Consider the following 20945-nt stretch of genomic DNA (forward strand, 5'->3'; position numbering starts at 1 on the left):
TATGGAACTTGCAAAAGAAATATCCTCGCTCAATGTCAGGTTGGGATCTGAAACAGATGACCGGGAAAGGGGGTGGAAGCTGATTCAGAAGAAGAAATTAAAAAGGGGGTTGGACAGACACTTGAGCATGAAAAGATGAACAGGGTTACAGACAAAAGAAAACGGGTGTGGGAATAAATGTGACTGCTTTTTCTAAATGTTAGAAATATGTTAGGGGCAGCACAGTGGGTAGCACTGATGCTTCACAGCGCCAGGGACCCGGGTTCGGCTCCTGGCTTGGGTCACTGTCTGTGCAGAGTCTGTACGTTCTCCCTGTGTCTGCGTGGGTTTCCTCCGGGTGCTCCGGTTTCCTCCCACAAGTCGCGAAAGACATTCTGAATTCTCCCTCAGTGTACCCGAACAGGCGCCAAAATGTGGCGACTGGGCGATTTTCACAGTAACTTCATTGCAGAGTTAATGTATTGTGACACTGATAAAAATTATTATTTAAAAATTTTGAACCAAAAACCTAAATATAAACGTAGATTTATATGGTTGACGCAATCAAGGTTTTAACTATGGTCAGTGTTTGGGCTCTGAGTCATCATCAATTATAGAAGCCTGACTATCAAATCAGGATTTAATTGCTGTATTACTGCCAGCATAGCAGGCAGATTAAATTGCAGTTTATTTTCTATCTTGGAGTCCTCTGGCAGTTGCCACTTAACACCAAACAATTTATCTGTCGTGAACCTCTAACTCCTGTGAGTGTGAAATGCATAGCACTTACAAGATCTCAGGATAGCCCAAGGTGCTTAAAAGCAAATTAAATACTTTTTGAAGTCCCTGTTGTAATGTGGGAAATATGGCAGTCAATTGGCACACAGCAAACTCTCACACAAGGGTCGACACAGTGGTTAGCACTGCTGCATCACAGCGAGTGACTATCTTTGTGGAGTTTGCACATTCTTCCCATGTCTGCATAGGTTTCCTCCGGGTGCTCCGGCTTCCTCCCACACTCCAAAGATGTGAAGTTAGGTGTATTGGCTATACTAGATTGCCCCATGGTGGGGTTATGGGGATAGGCTGGGAGGTTGGGCCTAAGTAGAGTGCTCTTTCAGAGGGTCAATGCAGACTCGAGTCGAATGACCTTCTGCGTTGTTGGAATTCTATGATGATGCAATGTGATAATGACCAGATAATCTGTTTCAGCAGTGTTTGCCGGGACTTCATGAGGAACTGCCCTGCCTTTCTTAAAGAGTGTGCCACTGAAACCTTCATGCCCAGATGTCAGACAGTTTTGTAATTTATTGGGCCTGACCTGAGAGCTAACATGTTCAGGGAGACGAGACTACTAGCCAGGGAGTCTTACTGTTTACGTTCATCAGTTTGGTTCATTTGTGGCAGGTGCAAATTGTTATGGACAGGAGGCCCTAACTTCTTGCCACTCATCCGTAAACAGAAGGTGTTTTAATTTGTTTTCCTCTTTTGATAAGGCCCCACATGGAGACTGATAGAAAGGGCTCATGGGATCCAAGGACATTTGGCAAAGTGGCAGGAATCAGGCGGTGATGGGATTCTATGGTTGAGGGGTGTTTTACTGACTGGAGGCCTGTGTCTAGTGGGGTCCTGCAGGAATCAGTGTTGGGGCCCTTGCTGTCTGGTTTATATAAATAATACCAAAATGAATGTAGGAGAGTTGATCAGTAAGTTCATGGATATTACGAAAATTGGCAGGGTGGTAAATAGTGAGGAGGATAGCCTTTGATTACAGGAGGATATAGACGGGCTGGTCAGATGGGCTGATCTGTGGTAAATTGAGTTAAATCTGGGTAAGTGTGAGGTGATGCACTTGGGCAGGACAAACAAGGCAAGGAATACATGGTAAATGACAAGAACCTGGGATGCACTGAGGACCAGAGGGACCTTGGTGTGCATGTACACCAGGGCTGGTGGATACATTGGTTAAGAAGGCATATGGTATACTTACCTTTATTAGCAGAGGCATAGAGTTTAAGAGCAGGGAGGTTATGCTGGAGCTGTATAAAACGTTGGTTAGGTCACAGCTAGAGTATTGTGTGGAGTTCTGGAATCCACATTGCAGGAGAGTTCTGATAACACTTGAAAAGGTGCAGAGGAGACTAACCAGGATGTTGCCTGGGCTGGAGAGTTTTGGCTATGAAGAGAGATTGGAAAGACTGGGTTTGTTTACTTTGGAGAAGAAGAAACTGAGGGAGGACATGATTGAGATGCATAAAATTATAAGGGGCATAGATAGAATAGACAGGAGGAAACTTTTTCCCCCTGGTAGAGGGGTCAATGACCAGGGGGCATAGATTTAAGGTAAAGGGCAGGATGTCCAAATCAGATGTGAGGAAAAACATTTCCAGAGGGTGGTAGGAGTCTGGAACCCACTTCCTGATAGGGTGGTTGAGGCAGAGACCCTCTTCACATTTTAAGAAGTATTTAGATGTACATTTGCGATGCCAAGGCGCACCAAGCTATGGGCCAGAGCAGACATGATGGACTGGGGGGACTTTTCTGTGCGATAGACCAGTGTTTTTCCTGGGACTCACTTTTCCCAACCGGCCAACATTCGCGACCCAGGCCGTCCGACTTAAGTGACCCACGCCGCTCGACTTCCGTGACCCGCGCCGCCCGACTTCCGTGACCAGCGCCGCCCGACTTCCGTGACCCGCGCCGCCCGACTTCCGTGACCCGCGCCGCCCGACTTCCGCGACCCGCGCCGCCCGACTTCCGCGACCCGCGCCGCCCGACTTCCGCGACCCGCGCCGCCCGACTTCCGCGACCCGCGCCGCCCGACTTCCGCGACCCGCGCCGCCCGACTTCCGCGACCCGCGCCGCCCGACTTCCGCGACCCGCGCCGCCCGACTTCCGCGACCCGCGCCGCCCGACTTCCGCGACCCGCGCCGCCCGACTTCCGCGACCCGCGCCGCCCGACTTCCGCGACCCGCGCCGCCCGACTTCCGCGACCCGCGCCGCCCGACCTCCGCGACCCGCGCCGCCCGACTTCCGCGACCCGAGCCGCCCGACTTCCGCGACCCGCGCCGCCCGACTTCCGCGACCCGCGCCGCCCGTCTTCCGCGACCCGCGCCGCCCGTCTTCCGCGACCCGCGCCGCCCGACTTCCGCGACCCGCGCCGCCCGACTTCCGCGACCCGCGCCGCCCGTCTTCCGCGACACGCGCCGCCCGACTTCCGCGACCCGCGCCGCCCGACTTCCGCGACCCGCGCCGCCCGACTTCCGCGACCCGCGCCGCCCGACTTCCGCGACCCGCGCCGCCCGACTTCCGCGACCCGCGCCGCCCGACTTCCGCGACCCGCGCCGCCCGACTTCCGCGACCCGCGCCGCCCGACTTCCGCGACCCGCGCCGCCCGACTTCCGCGACCCGCGCCGCCCGACTTCCGCGACCCGCGCCGCCCGTCTTCCGCGACCCGCGCCGCCCGTCTTCCGCGACCCGCGCCGCCCGTCTTCCGCGACCCGCGCCGCCCGGCTTCCGCGACACGCGCCGCCCGGCTTCCGCGACACGCGCCGCCCGGCTTCCGCGACACGCGCCGCCCGGCTTCCGCGACACGCGCCGCCCGACTTCCGCGACACGCGCCGCCCGACTTCCGCGACACGCGCCGCCCGACTTCCGCGACACGCGCCGCCCGACTTCCGCGACACGCGCCGCCCGACCTCCGCGACACGCGCCGCCCGACCTCCGCGACACGCGCCGCCCGACCTCCGCGACACGCGCCGCCCGACTTCTGCCAGATGAGTCTGCTTGGTTCTCATGATCACACTTGAATCAGGTTGAAACGAGGAGAGGGCAATGTGCATTTTAGGTGCAGAGTTCAACCAGTTCCTTTGTGACTTCATCATCTACAAAAAACGGAAATCCAACCTCGCAGATGTATGTGTTCATGAAGGGCAATAATAACAAAATGCTTGTTTTACTCAGCACTCGATACTCCTGGGAGATGCTACACCAGAATGCTGACAGTTTCACGGGCTTTTGCCATGTTTTTAATTGGTATCACAGGTCAGCTGCAGAATCATAGCTTTTTAATTTGGAGTCAGTTGTAAGTTAATAACTGACTCTGGGAAATCAGCCTCAAAAGGAATTTTTAATCCACCAATTATCTTTCAAAATTTGAAACTTCTCTAATTTGCCAGTACTTCCCTACATAATACACACATGGGCTTTGCATCCTTACTTGCATTGGCACAATTGATAAAATCATATCTCAGGAAATCATCTGCATACAGCATTTTGTTCCTGAGTTAAGTTTCTTCTTTGTGGGCCAGAGGCCCTGGAACTCTGTACAGAGCTAACACCAATACTACTATGTCCTACCCTGGACTCTCCTGGGCAGCTTTCTCCAGTCACCAGTCAGTTGTGAGATCCTGCCCAGTAAGTACACTGCCTATTTGAGTCTTTGGGTTGCTCTTACTTTTAAGAGAACAATCCATCTCTATATTCCTCTTGCCAACAGCTAGAAAATAGAAGCAGCTCTACTCTGTGATTTGGTGCCAAAAGCACAAACATGGAGGGCGCTTAACGTCAAGTGTATGTGCAGGGCGCATGTCCTGCTCTCTGCTGCTGCTTCTGGCCGGAAGACTGCACACACCCTTATTTATTTTGATTTAAAAGACAGCAGCGGCTGCCATTCTCAATTTAAAAGCCGGTAGCGGCCGTTGGGCACTTTCCCCACGATCGGAACCACTGCAGGAACGGCGTCCAATCGTTCTGCGACCCTCCTGACACCCACCTGCGACCCACAAGCAGGTCAAGAACCGCTCTTTGAAAAACCCTCAGGTAGACCTCTGTGCCTCTATAATCATTGGTGTATTACCCTGCCCTTTTCTTTTGATGCAATCCAAGTTTCTATTATAGCAAACTTGAGACAGGATGAACTCAAAGGGTTAGTTTAGTTACTCACATTCCAAGAGTGGGAGGAGGATGACAATGTTGCCTCCTTTGTATTCATACAGTAAAGGTGGGACAGAGAAAATAATGATTTACAGTGCAGGGACCACAGAGAAAAGAATATTGCTTCACGTCGCTTTTGCAAAACCCTGGGACTCCCTCCCTAACAGCACAATGTGTGTACCTACACCTCCGGGATTGCCGCAGTTCAAGAAGGTAACTCACCACCTGAAGGACAACTAGGGATGGGCAATAAATACTGCCTTAATCAGCAATGCCCCCATCCCTTAAATGAATTTTTTTAAATCCATGGGTTCCAGATTGCAGAAGTCCAATGAGGTATTACTTCACGCAGGTCAGTTGGCTGAAAACTGATGCTGGATAATTCGCTTTACCAGTGGTATCTCACAATGAGACAGGCACGCAGAGATGAATCGAATGGTGTACCGAAAACAACCTCTCTCTAAATGTCGGGTGGTCGATAGCTTTAAGTTCCTGGGGGTCACCATCACCAACAGTCTGTCCTGGTCCATTCACTTTGATGCAACGGTCAAGAAAGCCCAACAACGTCTCTACTTCTCAGAGAAGCTGAAGAAATTCGGCATGTCTGTATCGACTCTCACAAACTTCTACAGATGAGCGAAAGAGAGCATCCTATCCGGCTGCATCACAGCCTGGTATGGCAACTGCTCGGCCCAAGATCGCAAGAAACTGCAGAGTGTGGTGAACTCAGCCCTATGCATCACACAAGCTTGCCACACTCCCATTGATTCTGTCTACACCTCCCGCTGCCTCAGGAAGGCAGGCAGCATTATCAGAGATCCCTCCCACCCAGGCTTTGCCCTCTTCCAGACCCTTCCATCAGGCAGAAAATAGAGAAGTCTGAAGACCCGCACAACCAGACATAGGAACAGCTTCATAGGAACAGTGGGGCTGGTTTAGCACAGGGCTAAATCACTGGCTTTGAAAGCAGACCAAGGCAGGCCAGTAGCACGGTTCAATTCCCGTACCAGCCAGGTGCCGGAATGTGGCGACTAGGGGCTTTTCACAGTAATTCATTTGAAGCCTACTTGTGACAATAAGTGATTTTCATTTTCATTTCATTTCAGCTTCTTCCCCACAGTTACTAGATTCCTCCACGATCCCCTTGGACTGATCTGTTCCCTGTATCAACACTATTCACGATGCCCTATGCTGCTCTTGCTCATGTATTTGCTGATGTACTCTGTCGATTATTATTTTTGTCTACTGTGTATCTACTGTGTACATTCCCTTGGGCACAGAAAAACACACTACTTCGGTACATGTGACAATTAATCAATCAATCAATGAGTCTTGTAGGCGATGATGCAGAATTTCCAGTGTAGGTGGGAGCAACCATTAACAACTGGAAGGACGGTTGCAGCGGCCCTTTGTCTCAGCAGACGAGCAGACTCTTGTTGGCTAGCCTGGGTTATAAAATGTTGATGCCTTTTGTATAGCGCTCTTTGAACTTAGCCTGGTGCAGACCACAGGGGGTTGTTACTGACTCTTCAGGGATAACGAGGTGAGGGTTTCTCCGATTCTGACCGGGAGCTTCTTTTGTTCAGGCTCACAATAGACATTGATTCAGCCATTTTTGGTCTTTGTGCAGTTGCAAATGTTTTGCGATGGCAATGAGCATATCTCTGTTTATTTTATATAACAATTGAGGGCCTCAGTCCTTCACAAGAGTCATAAGGCAGAACTGGGATCGACAAAGTCTCTGCCCACAACTCAATACGTGTGTCCACTTGTTTGAGGAAAGCAAATATGTAATTTTAATATGATTGCTAACGAACAGGAGGGCTGCAGCATTGGGGCGGCTCTGAAGATGACCCAGGATGTGAGACAATATGCTTGGCTGCTTATTAGAAGCCAGAGTGATCCAGTAACTCTCGCAACCAGCTGCTGCCCATTGGCGTCACATTTTGACGCAGTGTAAATACTTAGTCTCTCTGGTTTATTGTTGTCCTGTGCTGCATGGGTGTTCAAAGTGAACAGCCTGAACCCTCATGTCCATGAGGGTTTTCAGAGTGTAGGAGTAAACTAGTGCTTCCGTCTGTCTGTATTTTTCAGGATGCATTAATTTATGATTTCGTGGCTGTATGCTAATAAAAATATGTCGGCAATGATCACACTTCATGTGCAACTGACAGCCCCTGTGGAAGGATATCATAATTATGTGTCTATATTTAAAATGGAACCTGTGGGAGTTTTGTTATTTAAATGGGGTCTGCAGAGGTTTTCTACGATTTACAGGGGGGGTCTCCAGCAGTGTGTCAGTATTTACAGGGGGTGTCTCCAGCAGTGTGTCAGTATTTACAGGGGGGTCTCCAGCAGTGTGTCAGTATTTACAGGGGGGTCTCCAGCAGTGTGTCAGTATTTACAAGGGGGGTCTCCAGCAGTGTGTCAGTATTTACAGGGGGGTCTCCAGCAGTGTGTCAGTATTTACAGGGGGGTCTCCAGCAGTGTGTCAGTATTTACAGGGGGTTTCCAGTGTGTCAGTATTTACAGGGGGGTCTCCAGTGTGTCAGTATTTACAGGGGGGTCTCCAGCAGTGTGTCAGTATTTACAGGGGGGGTCTCCAGCAGTGTGTCAGTATTGACAGGGGGGGGTCTCCAGCAGTGTGTCAGTATTTACAGTGGGGGTCTCCAGCAGTGTGTCAGTATTTACAGGGGGGTCTCCAGCAGTGTGTCACTATTTACAGGGGGGTCTCCAGTGTGTCAGTATTTACAGGGGGGTCTCCAGTGTGTCAGTATTTACAGGGGGGTCTCCAGCAGTGTGTCAGTATTTACAGGGGGGGGTCTCCAGCAGTGTGTCAGTATTTACAGGGGGGTCTCCAGCCGTGTGTCAGTATTTACAGGGGGGTCTCCAGTGTGTCAATATTTACAGGGGGGTCTCCAGCAGTGTGTCAGTATTTACAGGGGGGGTCTCCAGCAGTGTGTCAGTATTTACAGGGGGGTCTCCAGCAGTGTGTCAGTATTTACAGGGGGGGTCTCCAGTGTGTCAGTATTTACAAGGGGGGTCTCCAGCAGTGTGTCAGTATTTACAAGGGGGGTCTCCAGTGTGTCAGTATTTACAGGGGGGGGGGGGTCTCCAGCAGTGTGTCAGTATTTACAGGGGGGTCTCCAGTGTGTCAGTATTTACAGGGGGGTCTCCAGCAGTGTGTCAGTATTTACAGGGGGGTCTCCAGTGTGTCAGTATTTACAGGGGGGGGGGTCTCCAGCAGTGTGTCAGTATTTACAGGGGGGTCTCCAGCAGTGTGTCAGTATTGACAGGGGGGGTCTCCAGCAGTGTGTCAGTATTTACAGGGGGGGGGTCTCCAGCAGTGTGTCGTATTGACAGGGGGGGTCTCCAGCAGTGTGTCAGTATTGACAGGGGGGGGGTCTCCAGCAGTGTGTCAGTATTGACGGGGGGGGGGGGGTCTCCAGCAGTGTGTCAGTATTGACAGGGGGGGTCGCCAGCAGTGTGTCAGTATTGACAGGGGGGGTCTCCAGCAGTGTGTCAGTATTGACAGGGGGGGGGGTCTCCAGCAGTGTGTCAGTATTGACAGGGGGGGTCTCCAGCAGTGTGTCAGTATTTACAGGGGGGTCTCCAGCAGTGTGTCAGTATTTACAGGGGGGGTCTCCAGTGTGTCAGTATTTACAAGGGGGGTCTCCAGCAGTGTGTCAGTATTTACAAGGGGGGGTCTCCAGCAGTGTGTCAGTATTTACAAGGGGGGTCTCCAGCAGTGTGTCAGTATTTACAAGGGGGGTCTCCAGTGTGTCAGTATTTACAGGGGGGTCTCCAGTGTGTCAGTATTTACAGGGGGGGGGGGTCTCCAGCAGTGTGTCAGTATTTACAGGGGGGTCTCCAGTGTGTCAGTATTTGCAGGGGGGTCTCCAGCAGTGTGTCAGTATTTACAGGGGGGTCTCCAGTGTGTCAGTATTTACAGGGGGGGGGTCTCCAGCAGTGTGTCAGTATTTACAGGGGGGTCTCCAGCAGTGTGTCAGTATTGACAGGGGGGGTCTCCAGCAGTGTGTCAGTATTTACAGGGGGGGGTCTCCAGCAGTGTGTCGTATTGACAGGGGGGGTCTCCAGCAGTGTGTCAGTATTGACGGGGGGGGTCTCCAGCAGTGTGTCAGTATTGACGGGGGGGGGGGGGGGGGTCTCCAGCAGTGTGTCAGTATTGACAGGGGGGGTCGCCAGCAGTGTGTCAGTATTGACAGGGGGGGGTCTCCAGCAGTGTGTCAGTATTGACGGGGGGGGTCTCCAGCAGTGTGTCAGTATTGACGGGGGGGGGGGGGGGGGTCTCCAGCAGTGTGTCAGTATTGACAGGGGGGGTCGCCAGCAGTGTGTCAGTATTGACAGGGGGGGTCTCCAGCAGTGTGTCAGTATTGACAGGGGGGTGGGTCTCCAGCAGTGTGTCAGTATTTAAAGGGGGGTCTCCAGCAGTGTGTCAGTATTTAAAGGGGGGTCTCCAGTGTGTCAGTATTGACAGGGGGGTGGGTCTCCAGCAGTGTGTCAGTATTTAAAGGGGGGTCTCCAGCAGTGTGTCAGTATTTAAAGGGGGGTCTCCAGTGTGTCAGTATTGACAGGGGGGGGGGGGGTCTCCAGCAGTGTGTCAGTATGTTTTTCTAAATTCACCTATATGTTTTAGAATTCCCTTTATACCAAAGAACCTTAAGGGCCAATATTCTAAAAACGGCGAACAGGGAACTCCCTCCCTGACTCCAGTACAGGCCTCTGAGAGTGCTATTCGGGTCAAACTCTCCTTTCAAGTTATCCCCCGGTATAACTCCTACCTTCACTGAAGAATTTTACTTACTTACCCCTTAATGGCATTGATGTCCCGGGTCCTGCTTTCTTAAGGAAGTGAAGTAAGCTAATAACCACTTTTTCAGGTTAAATTATTTTATTATTAACATACTCTTTTTTATCTCATTAAATTAAAAACATTATTTACTTTTTGATGTTGTCTGGTTGGTTGGTGAGGCCTTCAGACTCTCTCTCTCTCTCTTTCACTTTCAAGCCTCCTGGTCATCTCTCCTGGTGCAGTTTTCTCTTTTTCTCCTCTTCTGTCTTCAGTGGCTGCTGCTCCTGCTGCTGGGCCGTCTTCCTTCTGGTCTGGTCTGGTCTGGTCTGCCGTTGGGCCGCTTCTCTCCTGCTGCTGCTCCTGCTGTCCTTCTTGCTTCTTCGGGTGCCGCTGGTGTTCTGCTGCTGGTGTCTTTTTTCTTGCTGCTTGCCTCGTGGGGAGAAAAGGGGAGGAGTCTGAAGCCCGCGCTGGTTTCTTTGTTTCAGCTGTTCTGATCGGGACCTCTGATAAGGATCGGACTTCGGGTCTTAAAGGGGCAGTCCATCACAATTTTCCAACAACACAAAGAGATTTTTTAAAACTTTTTTCTTTTGCCTTTCTCCTGCTGCAGGTTGTAATAACCATTCTGATAGACTGAAATTGCTGCCCACAGTTTCTGTGCCCTTCAGCTGCCACCAACCTCTTGTGGGATCTTTCCCTGCACTCTCCCCGATCAGATGTTGGCAGACCTCTATGTTTCAAATGACACATTCTGTATTTTCCAGAACAAGTATTTAAAGGGGGGTCTCCAGTGTGTCAGTATTGACAGGGGGGGGTCTCCAGCAGTGTGTCAGTATTGACAGGGGGGGTCTCCAGCAGTGTGTCAGTATTTAAAGGGGGGTCTCCAGCAGTGTGTCAGTATTGACAGGGGGGGTCTCCAGCAGTGTGTCAGTATTTAAAGGGGGGTCTCCAGCAGTGTGTCAGTATTGACAGGGGGGGTCTCCAGCAGTGTGTCAGTATTTACAGGGGGGTCTCCAGCAGTGTGTCAGTATTGACAGGGGGGGGTCTCCAGCAGTGTGTCAGTATTTACAGGGGGTCTCCAGTGTGTCAGTATTTACATGATGTGGAGATGCCGGTGTTGGACTGGGGTAAGCACAGTAAGAAGTTTTACAACACCAGGTTAAAGTCCAAAAGGTTTGTTTCAAACACGAGCTTTCGGAGCACTGCTCCTTTTCCAGTGATCCAATGTTTATTTTTGCCTGTTACCTTTTATATATTGAAAAAAACTCTTCCTATCTTCATTTATATTACGAGCTAGCTTGCACTCGTACTTCATCTTCTCCTCCCTTATTGCTTTTTTAGTTGTCCTCTGCTCACTTCTAAAGGCTTCCAAATCCTCTGGTTTCCCACTAATCCTCGCCACTTTGTATGCTTTTTCTTTAGCCTTTATGCTGTCCTTGACAATCCTCGTCAGCCTTGGATGTCTTGTCCTCCCCCTTAGCATGTTTCCTCCTCCTTGGAATGAAAATTCTGTTGTGCCTCCCAAATAACCCCCAAAACTCCTGACATTGCTGTTCCACTGTCTTCCCTGCTCGGCTCCTTTTCCAATCAACTCTGGCCAGCTCCTCCCTTATGTCTTTGTAGTTACCCTTATTTAATTGTGATACCGTTACATCTGATTGCAGCTTCTCTCCCTCAAACTGCAGGGTAAATTCTATCATATTTGTGGTCACTGCTCCCTATGGGTTCCTTCACCTTAAGTTCCCTAATCAAGTCTGCCTCATTACACATCACCAAATCCAGAATTGCTTGTTCCCCAGTAGGCTCTGTCACAAGCTGCTCCAAAAAACCATCTCTTCGACATTCCACAAAATCCTTTTCTTTGGATCCACTACCAACCTGATTTTCCCAGTCCACCTGCATATTGGAGTCCCCCATGATTATTGTAATATTGCCTTTTTTACATGCCTTTTCTATCTCCTGATTTATTTTCTGCCCCACATACTGTCTACTGCAAGGGAGCTTGTACATAACTCCCATCAGGATTTACAGGGGTTCTTGTGAGTGTGTCAGTTACAGGGGGCTCTTATAAGAGTGTCAGTGTTTACAGGGGGCTCTAGGTAATGTGTCAGTAATTTCTAGGGGCTCTTGTCAATGTGTCAGTATTTACAGAGGCTCTTGTGATTCTATCGATAGCAAGGAACGATATATGATCAGAAGATATAGAATCTCTGTGGGTAGAGTTGAGGAATCGCAAAGGTAAAAAGACCCTGATGGGAGTTATGAGGCAGACTTGATTAGGGAACTTAAGGTGAAGGAACCCATAGGGAGCAGTGACCACAAATATAATAGAATTTACCCTGCAGTTTGAGAGGGAGAAGCTGCAATCAGATGTAACGGTATTACAATTAAATAAGGGTAACTACAAAGACATAAGGGAGGAGCTGGCCAGAGTTGATTGGAAAAGGAGCCGAGCAGGGAAGACAGTGGAACAGCAATGTCAGGAGTTTTGGGGGTTATTCGGGAGGCACAACAGAATTTTCATCCCAAGGAGGAGGAAACATGCTAAGGGGAGGACAAGACATCCAAGGCTGACGAGGATTGTCAAGGACAGCATAAAGGCTAAAGAAAAAGCATACAAAGTGGCGAGGATTAGTGGGAAACCAGAGGATTGGGAAGCCTTTAGAAGTGAGCAGAGGACAACTAAAAAAGCAATAAGGGGGGAGAAGATGAAGTACGAGTGCAAGCTAGCTCGTAATATAAATGAAGATAGGAAGAGTTTTTTTCAATATATAAAAGGTAAGAGAGGCAAAAATAGACATTGGATCACTGGAAAATGTGGCTGGAGAAGTAATAATAGGAAATAAATAAATGGCAGACGAACTGAATAGTTACTTTGCATCAGTCTTCACGGTGGAAGACACCAGTGGGATGCCAGAGCTCCAGGAGAACCAGGGGGCAGAGGTGAGTGCAGTGACCATTACTAAGGAGAAGGTTCTGGGGAAACTGAAAGGTCTGAAAGTGGATAAGTCACCTGGACCGGATGGGCTACACCCCAGGGTCCTAAAAGAGACAGCTGAGGAAATTGTGGAGGCATTAGTGATGATCTTTCAGGAATCACTGGAGGCAGGAAGGGTCCCAGAGGACTGGAAAGTGGCTAATGTAACACCACTGTTTAAGAAGGGAGGGAGGCAGAAGACAGGAAATTATAGGCCGGTTAGCCTGACTTCGGTCATTTGTAAGATTTTCGAGTTGGTTATTAAAGATGAGATCGCGAAGGGGATCGTGGGGATAAAGGGATTTTTTTCAGCATTGTCCCCGGTGACTCGTTTGCCTCAAGGTTCTGTGCTGGGACCACAGCTTTTCACGACACACATTAATGTTTTGGAGGAAGGTACTAAAGGAACTGTTGCTAAGTTTGCAGAATGTACAAAGATCTGTAATGGGACAGGTAGTATTGAGGAATCAGGTGGTCTGCAGAAGGACTTTGACAGGCTAGGAGAGTGGGCAAGGAAGTGGCAAATGAAATACAATGTGGAAAAGTGTGAGGTTATGCACTTTGGAGGAAGGAATTTAGGCATAGACAATTTTCTAAATGGCGAAATGCTTAGGAAATGAGAAGCACAAGGGACTTGGGAGTCCTTGTTCATGATCTCTGAAGGTTAATGTGCAGGTTCAGTCGGCAGTTAAGAAGGCAAATGCAATGTTTGCATTCATGTCAAGAGGGCTAGAATACAAGACCAGGGATGTACTTCTGAGGCTATATAAGTCTCTGGTCAGTCCCCATTTGGAGTATTGTGAGCAGTTTTGGGCCCCGTATCTAAGGAAGGATGTGCTGGCCTAGGAAAGGGTCCAGAGGAGGTTCACAAAATGATCCCTGGAATGAAGAGCTTGTCGTATGAGGAATGTTTGAGGACTCTGGGTCTGTAGTCTTTGGAGTTTAGAAGGGTGAGGGGGGGATCTTATTGAAACTTACAGGATACTGCGAGCCCTGGATAGAGTGGACATGGAGAAGATGGTTCCACTTGCAGGAAAAACTAGAACCAGAGGCTACAATCTCAGACTAAAGGGACGATCCAACTCTGCTTCGGTAATTGTCCCTGCACTGGCATTGTGCCCAGGATAGTGCCAACTCCTCTCTGCTGGTGACATTTAAACCCATTTTATGGGCCTGTACTTGTGGTGGAAATGCCTTATCAGTATACAGCTGTTGGTGTGACCTTCCTTTTCTGCATACAGTCCAGGTCATCAGACCCTCCTCCTCTTGGACAGACTTTCCCTGCTTTTCTTCCACTCTGTTATTTGTATGTGACTGTTTGTACCTCTTTCAGAACCATCTTCTGTTACTGTATATCTCATTATTATCTCCTTTTGTCTCCTGCTCCCCCCCAGGTTTAGGCAATCTGTTTTCATAATTTAGACTTTTAAGTCCTGGTAGCAACCTAATGAATCTGTGCTCCTCCAAGGCCCAATGTTCTGTTAACAAATTTGCTTTTGATCCATTAGTGTTGATGGAGCGCTCGGAGTGTGCATCACTGCTCCAGGGGGAGCCATTGCATCTGTTCCCAACTGGACACTACGTGGCACAGAACTGATGAATGGAACTTCAATGTCATCTCCGAATGCTTGTGGAGGCATCGCTCTGTTACTCTCAGGTACAGTAAGAGGCGGCACTGATATCTCTGTGAGATTGACAGTCAGAGTGGCAGGGAAGCTGTGCGCACTTTGTGATATCATTCTGTATCCAAAGTGTTAAGTGTTGCTTTGAACCATCACAGCACATATGTACTAATGTTTAAAGCAAATATCCACCTCGGGGACCTTTGCTGCTCCTTGTATTATGTTAAAGACACTAAATTATTCTGTTTGCTTTCATCTGATTCCTCTGAATAGCTACAACATCCTTTTCGTACTATGCCAAATAGAGCTAAACACATGTGTTTAATGTTTCTGAGTGCCATTATTACACCAGTGAGTGATAAAGCAACAGAATTACTTCACGATTTTGACTCAGTACAACTATCGCAAAAGACTGAACAGTTGCGGGTTGTTTTTCTGGACGAGGGAAGATTGAGGAGGTGACCTGTTAATGAAGGGATTCAGTGGGCGAGATTCTCCGCAAATGCGGATAATCGTAAAGGCTGCCGTGGGACAGGCCGTAACCCACGGCAGCCTTCACGCCCACTTCCGGGTCCGATTCTCCCCCCGGGCGGGGCTAGGAACGCAGCCCCGTGCGTCACGGCGGCGCGGCCTTGACGACGGTCGTCAACCCGCGCATGCGCAGTTGGCGTCTTTCCCCTCAGCCGCCCCGCAAGACGTGGCGGCCGTGGTACTGCCGTGCCAATCGGGCCCCCAGATGCCCCACGACGACAGTGAGCAGGTGTGTTTGCTGCTGTGTTGAAACGGGCGTGAAGGCTTGGCCCATCGGCCTCGGAGAATCGTCGCTCGCCGTAAAAAACGTCGAGCAGCGATTCGTGGCGTGGGGGGGGGGGAGAATAGCGGGAGGGCGTGAAAAATGTTGGGAGGCCCTCCCGCTATTCTCCCACCCGGCATGGGGGGCGGAGAATCGCACCCAGTAGGTTTGATATGGAGCTGATGCCTTATTGGGGAGTCTGAAACCGGGAGACATAGCCATAAATATAAAATGGTCAACAAATATAATCGGGAATTCAGGAGAAATTCTGGTGAGAATATGGATCCCGCTGCCACATGGTATGCCTGAGGCAAATGGCATGGATACATTTAAGGGGAAGCTGGATAAACACATGAAGGAGAACAAAATAAAAAGTTGTATGGATCGTGTGAGATTACATAGGGTATCATAGAATTTCTACAGTGCAGAAGGAGGCTGTGATGATAGGTAGACTATCATCTGTAGATAATATGAATAGATCATCATCTGTATGTGTATTATAAGTTACATGTTTTACTGTTGTAGTTCTAACATCTGACCAGCAGGTGGGGCGAGTATGCATGCATGTGACCTGGACACACTATGGGCGGAATTCTCCGCTCCCGCGAAAAATCGGGAAGGCCGTCGTGAACTCGCTCGTGAGAGGCCGCTCCTCTCACCTTATTCACCACCACCCGGGGGGCTAGGAGCGGCGCTCCGTAACTCTCGGCCGCCAGTCCTTGACGCTTGCGTCAAGGCGTCGCGCCGAGAATGACGCGACGGCGGCGCCTAAGTGACGTCAGCCGTGCATGCGCAGGTTGCCCGGCTCCAACCTGCGCATGCGCGGCTGACGTCACGACGGCTGACGGCTCAAAGCCGTGCATGCGCGATTGCCGTCTTCCCCTCCGCTGCCCCGCAAGACGTGGCGGCTCGGTTGGCACCGATCGCTGGCCAGTCCCCTCCCGAGCACGGCCGTGGTGCTCACTCCCGTCCGCCCTCACAAGCTTCAAACGGGCCTTTGCCGCCCATGTTCACGACGGCAGCGACCAGGTGTGGTTGCCGCCGTCGTGAACTGGTCGCGAACGGCGGGCCGGAGAATCGCCGGTCGGCGTGAAAAACGGCGAGCGTCGATTCTTCCGACCCGGGGTTGGGAGAATCGCGGGGGGCACCAAGGGGGCGTGTCGTGAGTCGCCCGGCCCTCCCACGATTCTCCCACCTGGCGTGGGGAACGGAGAATCGCGCCCCATGTGTTCCAGGACAAGGTGTTAGTAAGGAGTTGATAGCAGTCGCATATCGAGTTGCTCTGTAGTATCTTAGTGTATGTTAGTGTTAGACCATTATTTCCAACTGCAGTAATCTTAGACATTATAGTAATCATTTAGAGTAGTGTTAGTAATAAATAATTTTGTTGTAAGTTCTTCGTTAATACGACCACATCAAAATTCCACATCAGCCATAATCAAAGAACCTCACAGAGGCCATTTGGCCCATTGAGTCTGCGCCAACCCTCCGAATGAGTGCCCAACCTAGGCCCACTCCCCACTCTATCCCTGTAACCCTACCTAACCTTTGGACACTTAGGGGTAATTTAGCATGGCTAATCCACCTAACCTGCACATCTTTGGACTGTGGGAGGAAACCGGAACACCCGGAGGAAACCCACAGGGGCACGGGTAGAATGTGCAAACTCCACACAGACAGACACCCGAGGCTGGAATTGAACCTGGGTCCCTGGTGCTGTGAGGCAGCAGTGCTAACCACTGTAGTAGGAGACGACTTGTGTGGAGCAGGTTGGCCAGATGGTCTGTTGTTGTTTTGTACAATTCTTTGTAATTCCATACATAAAAGCCTGCGTTCTCAGTCTCTGTCTCCCTGCGGTTCCTATGTGTCTTTGGTGAGTTGAAGAGCTTCATTCCAATCGGTTAATCCCAAAAAAGATCAAGTTAACAGACGAAGCCCGTGCTTTGCTGCATGCACGTCGCAGATGACTAAGAACATCTGATTGTGGAATCGGCTGACATTTATAACACTTGAGGCCTCTGCGTGTCACCCATTTGTAAAGGTTTATATCATTAGCACTCAATATTAGGGTAGTGTCCTAGGCCCAACCATCTTCAGCTGCTTCATCAATGATCTTCCATCACAAGGTCGGAAATAAAGATGTTCACTGATAATTACATAATGTTCAGCATCTTTTGCGACTCCCCAGATAATGAAGCAGTCCATGTGCAAAAACATCAAGACCTGGACAATATCCAGGTTTGGGCTGACAAGTGGCAAGCAACACTCATGCCGCACAAGTGCCAGGGAATGAACATCTCCTACAAGAGAGAATCTAACTATCGCCACTTGACATTCAGCAGCATTACCATCGCTGAATCCCCGACAACATTCTGTGGGGGGTGGTGGGGGTTGTTAACATTAACTAGAAACTGAACTGGACTAGCCATATACATACTGTGGCTACAAGAGCATGTCGGAGACTAGGAATCCTGTGGTGAGTAACTCCATAAAGCCTGACCACTATCTACAAGGCACAAGTCAGGAGTGTGATGGAATACTCTTCACTTGCCTGGATGTGATCTCCAGCAAAGAAGCTCAACACCATCCAGAACAAAGCAGCCACTTGACCAGCACTCCTTCACAAACATTCACTCCCTTCCCCACCAATGAATAGTGCCAGCAGTATGCACTGCAGAAGCTTACCAAGCCTCCTTAGGCAGCACCTTCCAAACCCATGACCACGAACATTTAGGAGGACTTGGAACCCCACCACCTGGGCATTCAGCTCCAAGTCACTCACCGTCCTGATTCCTGGCTTGGAACATATCGCTGTTCCTTCACTGTCACTGGGTCAAACTCCTGGAGCTCCCTTCCTTTTTTTTTAAATTTAGAGTACCCAATTCATTTTTTTCCAATTATGGGGCAATTCAGCGTGGCCAATCCACCTACCCTGCACAGCGTTTTGGGTTGTGGGTGCGAAACCCATGCAAACACAGGGAGAATGTGCAAATTTCACACGGACAGTGACCCAGAGCCGGGATCGAACCTGGGCCCTTGACGCCGTGAGGCCGCAGTGCTAATCCACTGCGCCACTGTGCTGCCCAGTGGAGCTCCCTTCCCAACAGCGGGTGTACCTACACCATATGGACTGCAGCAGATTAAGAAGGCAGCTCACCACTTCATTCTCAGGGACATTTAGGGATGGGCAATAAGTGCTGGCCTAGCTCATGGCACCCACATCCTGTGAATGAATGAAGAAAAATGCATGACTTTGCAATGAGCATGGATAACCTTTACTCATTATTGGTCCTGAGTTTGTAATTTACCACTTCTGATTGCATAGAACCTACAGCACAGAAGCAGATCTTTAATCCCAGCAGGTCTATGCTTGTGTTTATGCACCACGCAAACCTTCTCTCACCCCTATTTCAAGTACCGCTGTCAGAATAACCAACTTTTCCTTTTTCGCTTGTGTTTATCCAACTTCTGCTTAAATGCATCATGGGCAGCACGGTAGCACAGTGGTTAGCACAGTTTCTTCACAGCTCCCGGGTCCCAGGTTCGATTCCTGGCTCGGGTAACTGTCTGTGCGGAGTCCGCACATTCTCCCCGTGTCTGCGTGGGTTTCCTCCGGATGCTCCGGTTTCCTCCACAGTTCAAAGATGCTTAGGTTAGGTGGATTGGCCATGATAAATTGCCCTTCGTGTCCAAAAAGGTTAAGTGGGGTTACTGGGTTTCGGGGATAGGGTGGAGGCGTGGGCTTAAGTAGGGTGCTCTTTCCAAGGGCCGGTGCAGACTCGATGGGTCAAATAGCCTCTTTCTGCACTGTACATTCTATGATTCTATGATATGCTGTTCACCTCAACTACTCCATGTGGTACAGAGTTCTACATTCTCACCGAGTTAGAAAAGTTTCTTCTGAATTCATTATTGGCTTTGATAGTGGCTATCTAATATTTACATTTTATGCAAAATGGTTTGTGTCCATGTTGGATTTGATGTGAACACTTTCAACGCTAACATTACAATTGTTACCATAAATACTTTAGGATTGAAAGCGAATGACATATATTACACACCACATTCGGTGCGACGTGCCCTGGAGAACACGGCACTGAAAGTGGAGGATGTTGAAGTATTTGCACAAGGTCACGGGATCATTCAGGTAAAAATGGCAACTCATCATTGTTTTGAATGCCTCCTTTATGCAGTCACTTAGGCAGCAGTGGTTCCATCTGCTTCAGGAATTAGTTCAGGAGTTTCATCGAACATACAGTGCAGAAGGAGGCCATTCGGCCCATTGAGTCTGCACCGACCCACTTAAGCCCTCACTTCCACCCTATCCCCGTAACCCAATAACCCCTCCTAACCTTTTTGGACAGTAAGAAGTCTTACTTACTTAAGGAAGTGCTCCAAAAGCTAGTGTTTGAAACAAACATGTTGGACTTTAACCTGGTGTTGTAAGACTTCTTACTGTGCTCACCCCAGTCCAACGCCGGCATCTCCACAGCATGGCAACCTTTTTGGACACTAAGGGCAATTTAAGGGGCTGGTTTAGCAAACAGCTAAATCGCTGGCTTTGAAAGCAGACCAAGACAGGCCAGCAGCACGGTTCAATTCCCGTACCAGCCTCCCCGAACAGGCGCCGGAATGTGGCGACTAGGGGCTTTTCACAGTAACTTAATTTGAAGCCTACTTGTGACAATAAGCGATTTTTATTTCATTTCATTTATTATGGCCAATCCACCTAACCTGCACATCTTTGGACTGTGGGAGCAAACCGGAGCACCCGGAGGAAACCCATGAAGACACGGGGAGAACGTGCGGACTCCGCACAGACAGTGACCCAGCGGGGAATCGTGTGGTTCATCACTGTAGTCCGCGCTGCCTCTAATTACTGTGAAAGTTTGTCAGCTTTTGTGTCGCCCTCTGTGAACATCAGCTCATGCAAATCTCTGCTGCCCGCAACCTAACTCACGCCAAAGGCTGCCTTTTACATGACCTCAAATTTTTTCGGCAGAGGGGCAATTAAAATAGGGCAGGCGCCCACCCCACCACCTTCCTACCCACCTTCATGCTCACCTCTGATACCAAAATCAGCAGCCCACCCACTGCTGGCGGTGGGGGGGGGGTTGCTGGCGTGAAGCATGTTGGCTCCACACCAACTTTGCTGCTGCGGATAGGGGTGAGACTCCCTGGCAATATTCTGCCCCTTTTACAATTCACCCCTCTCTACAATGGCTCTTGGTCCAACAATGCCTTGATTTTAAAAAATCTCATTCTTCGTACTAATTCTTACTCATTGCTCACTGGGCACGAATCAAAGAGACAAAAACTGTCCCATTTCGCCTGCACCAGCGAGAAAGACCCCCCTATTTGACAGCACTTTGCCGTTATGTTTGGTATTGGCAGGGAGCGCCCTGTCGAGGCTGCACTTGCATCATTTCCTGAACTGACAAGCTCAGGAAGACTACATGCGGATCGGGGCGGCGCTTTTAAAGGCTGCACCAATCTTCCAGTCCTCCTCAGCGACTCCACTGTGGCCTCCAGACCACCCCTGCTGCAACCAACTTGCTTCTTACAGGGTCCTCGAGCCCCCCCTCCCCCTTACCTCTAATGGGCAAGGCACCCCGGGCCAGACTCATTGGCGCTACTACCTGGGCCACATCTGAGTTAAATCTACCTTTAGCTTTCTCCGCTCACATCTCCAAATAACTCCAGGCCCTCAACACTGATCTCATCCTAGGAAATCTCCTGAGTGTCCTCTTTAAGGCCTGGACATTCTTTCTAAAGTGTGGAACCCAGAACGGTACACAGTACCCTCGCTGAAGACTACTTCTGTCC

General features: G+C 50.0%; 1 protein-coding gene across 1 annotated transcript in view; it reads left to right on the plus strand.

The window, feature by feature from the left end:
- The window catches only part of LOC119951295 (tripeptidyl-peptidase 2-like), a 158648-nt gene that overhangs the window by 59711 nt on the left and 77992 nt on the right, over positions 1–20945 (plus strand). Inside the window, exons 11-12 of the mRNA XM_038774358.1 lie at positions 14213–14361; positions 19151–19266. Of these exons, the coding sequence (XP_038630286.1) occupies positions 14213–14361; positions 19151–19266 (265 nt within the window). The remainder of the gene's footprint in view (positions 1–14212; positions 14362–19150; positions 19267–20945) is intronic.

Source organism: Scyliorhinus canicula, chromosome 17 (assembly GCF_902713615.1).
Source record: "Scyliorhinus canicula chromosome 17, sScyCan1.1, whole genome shotgun sequence".
NCBI lineage: Eukaryota > Metazoa > Chordata > Chondrichthyes > Carcharhiniformes > Scyliorhinidae > Scyliorhinus > Scyliorhinus canicula.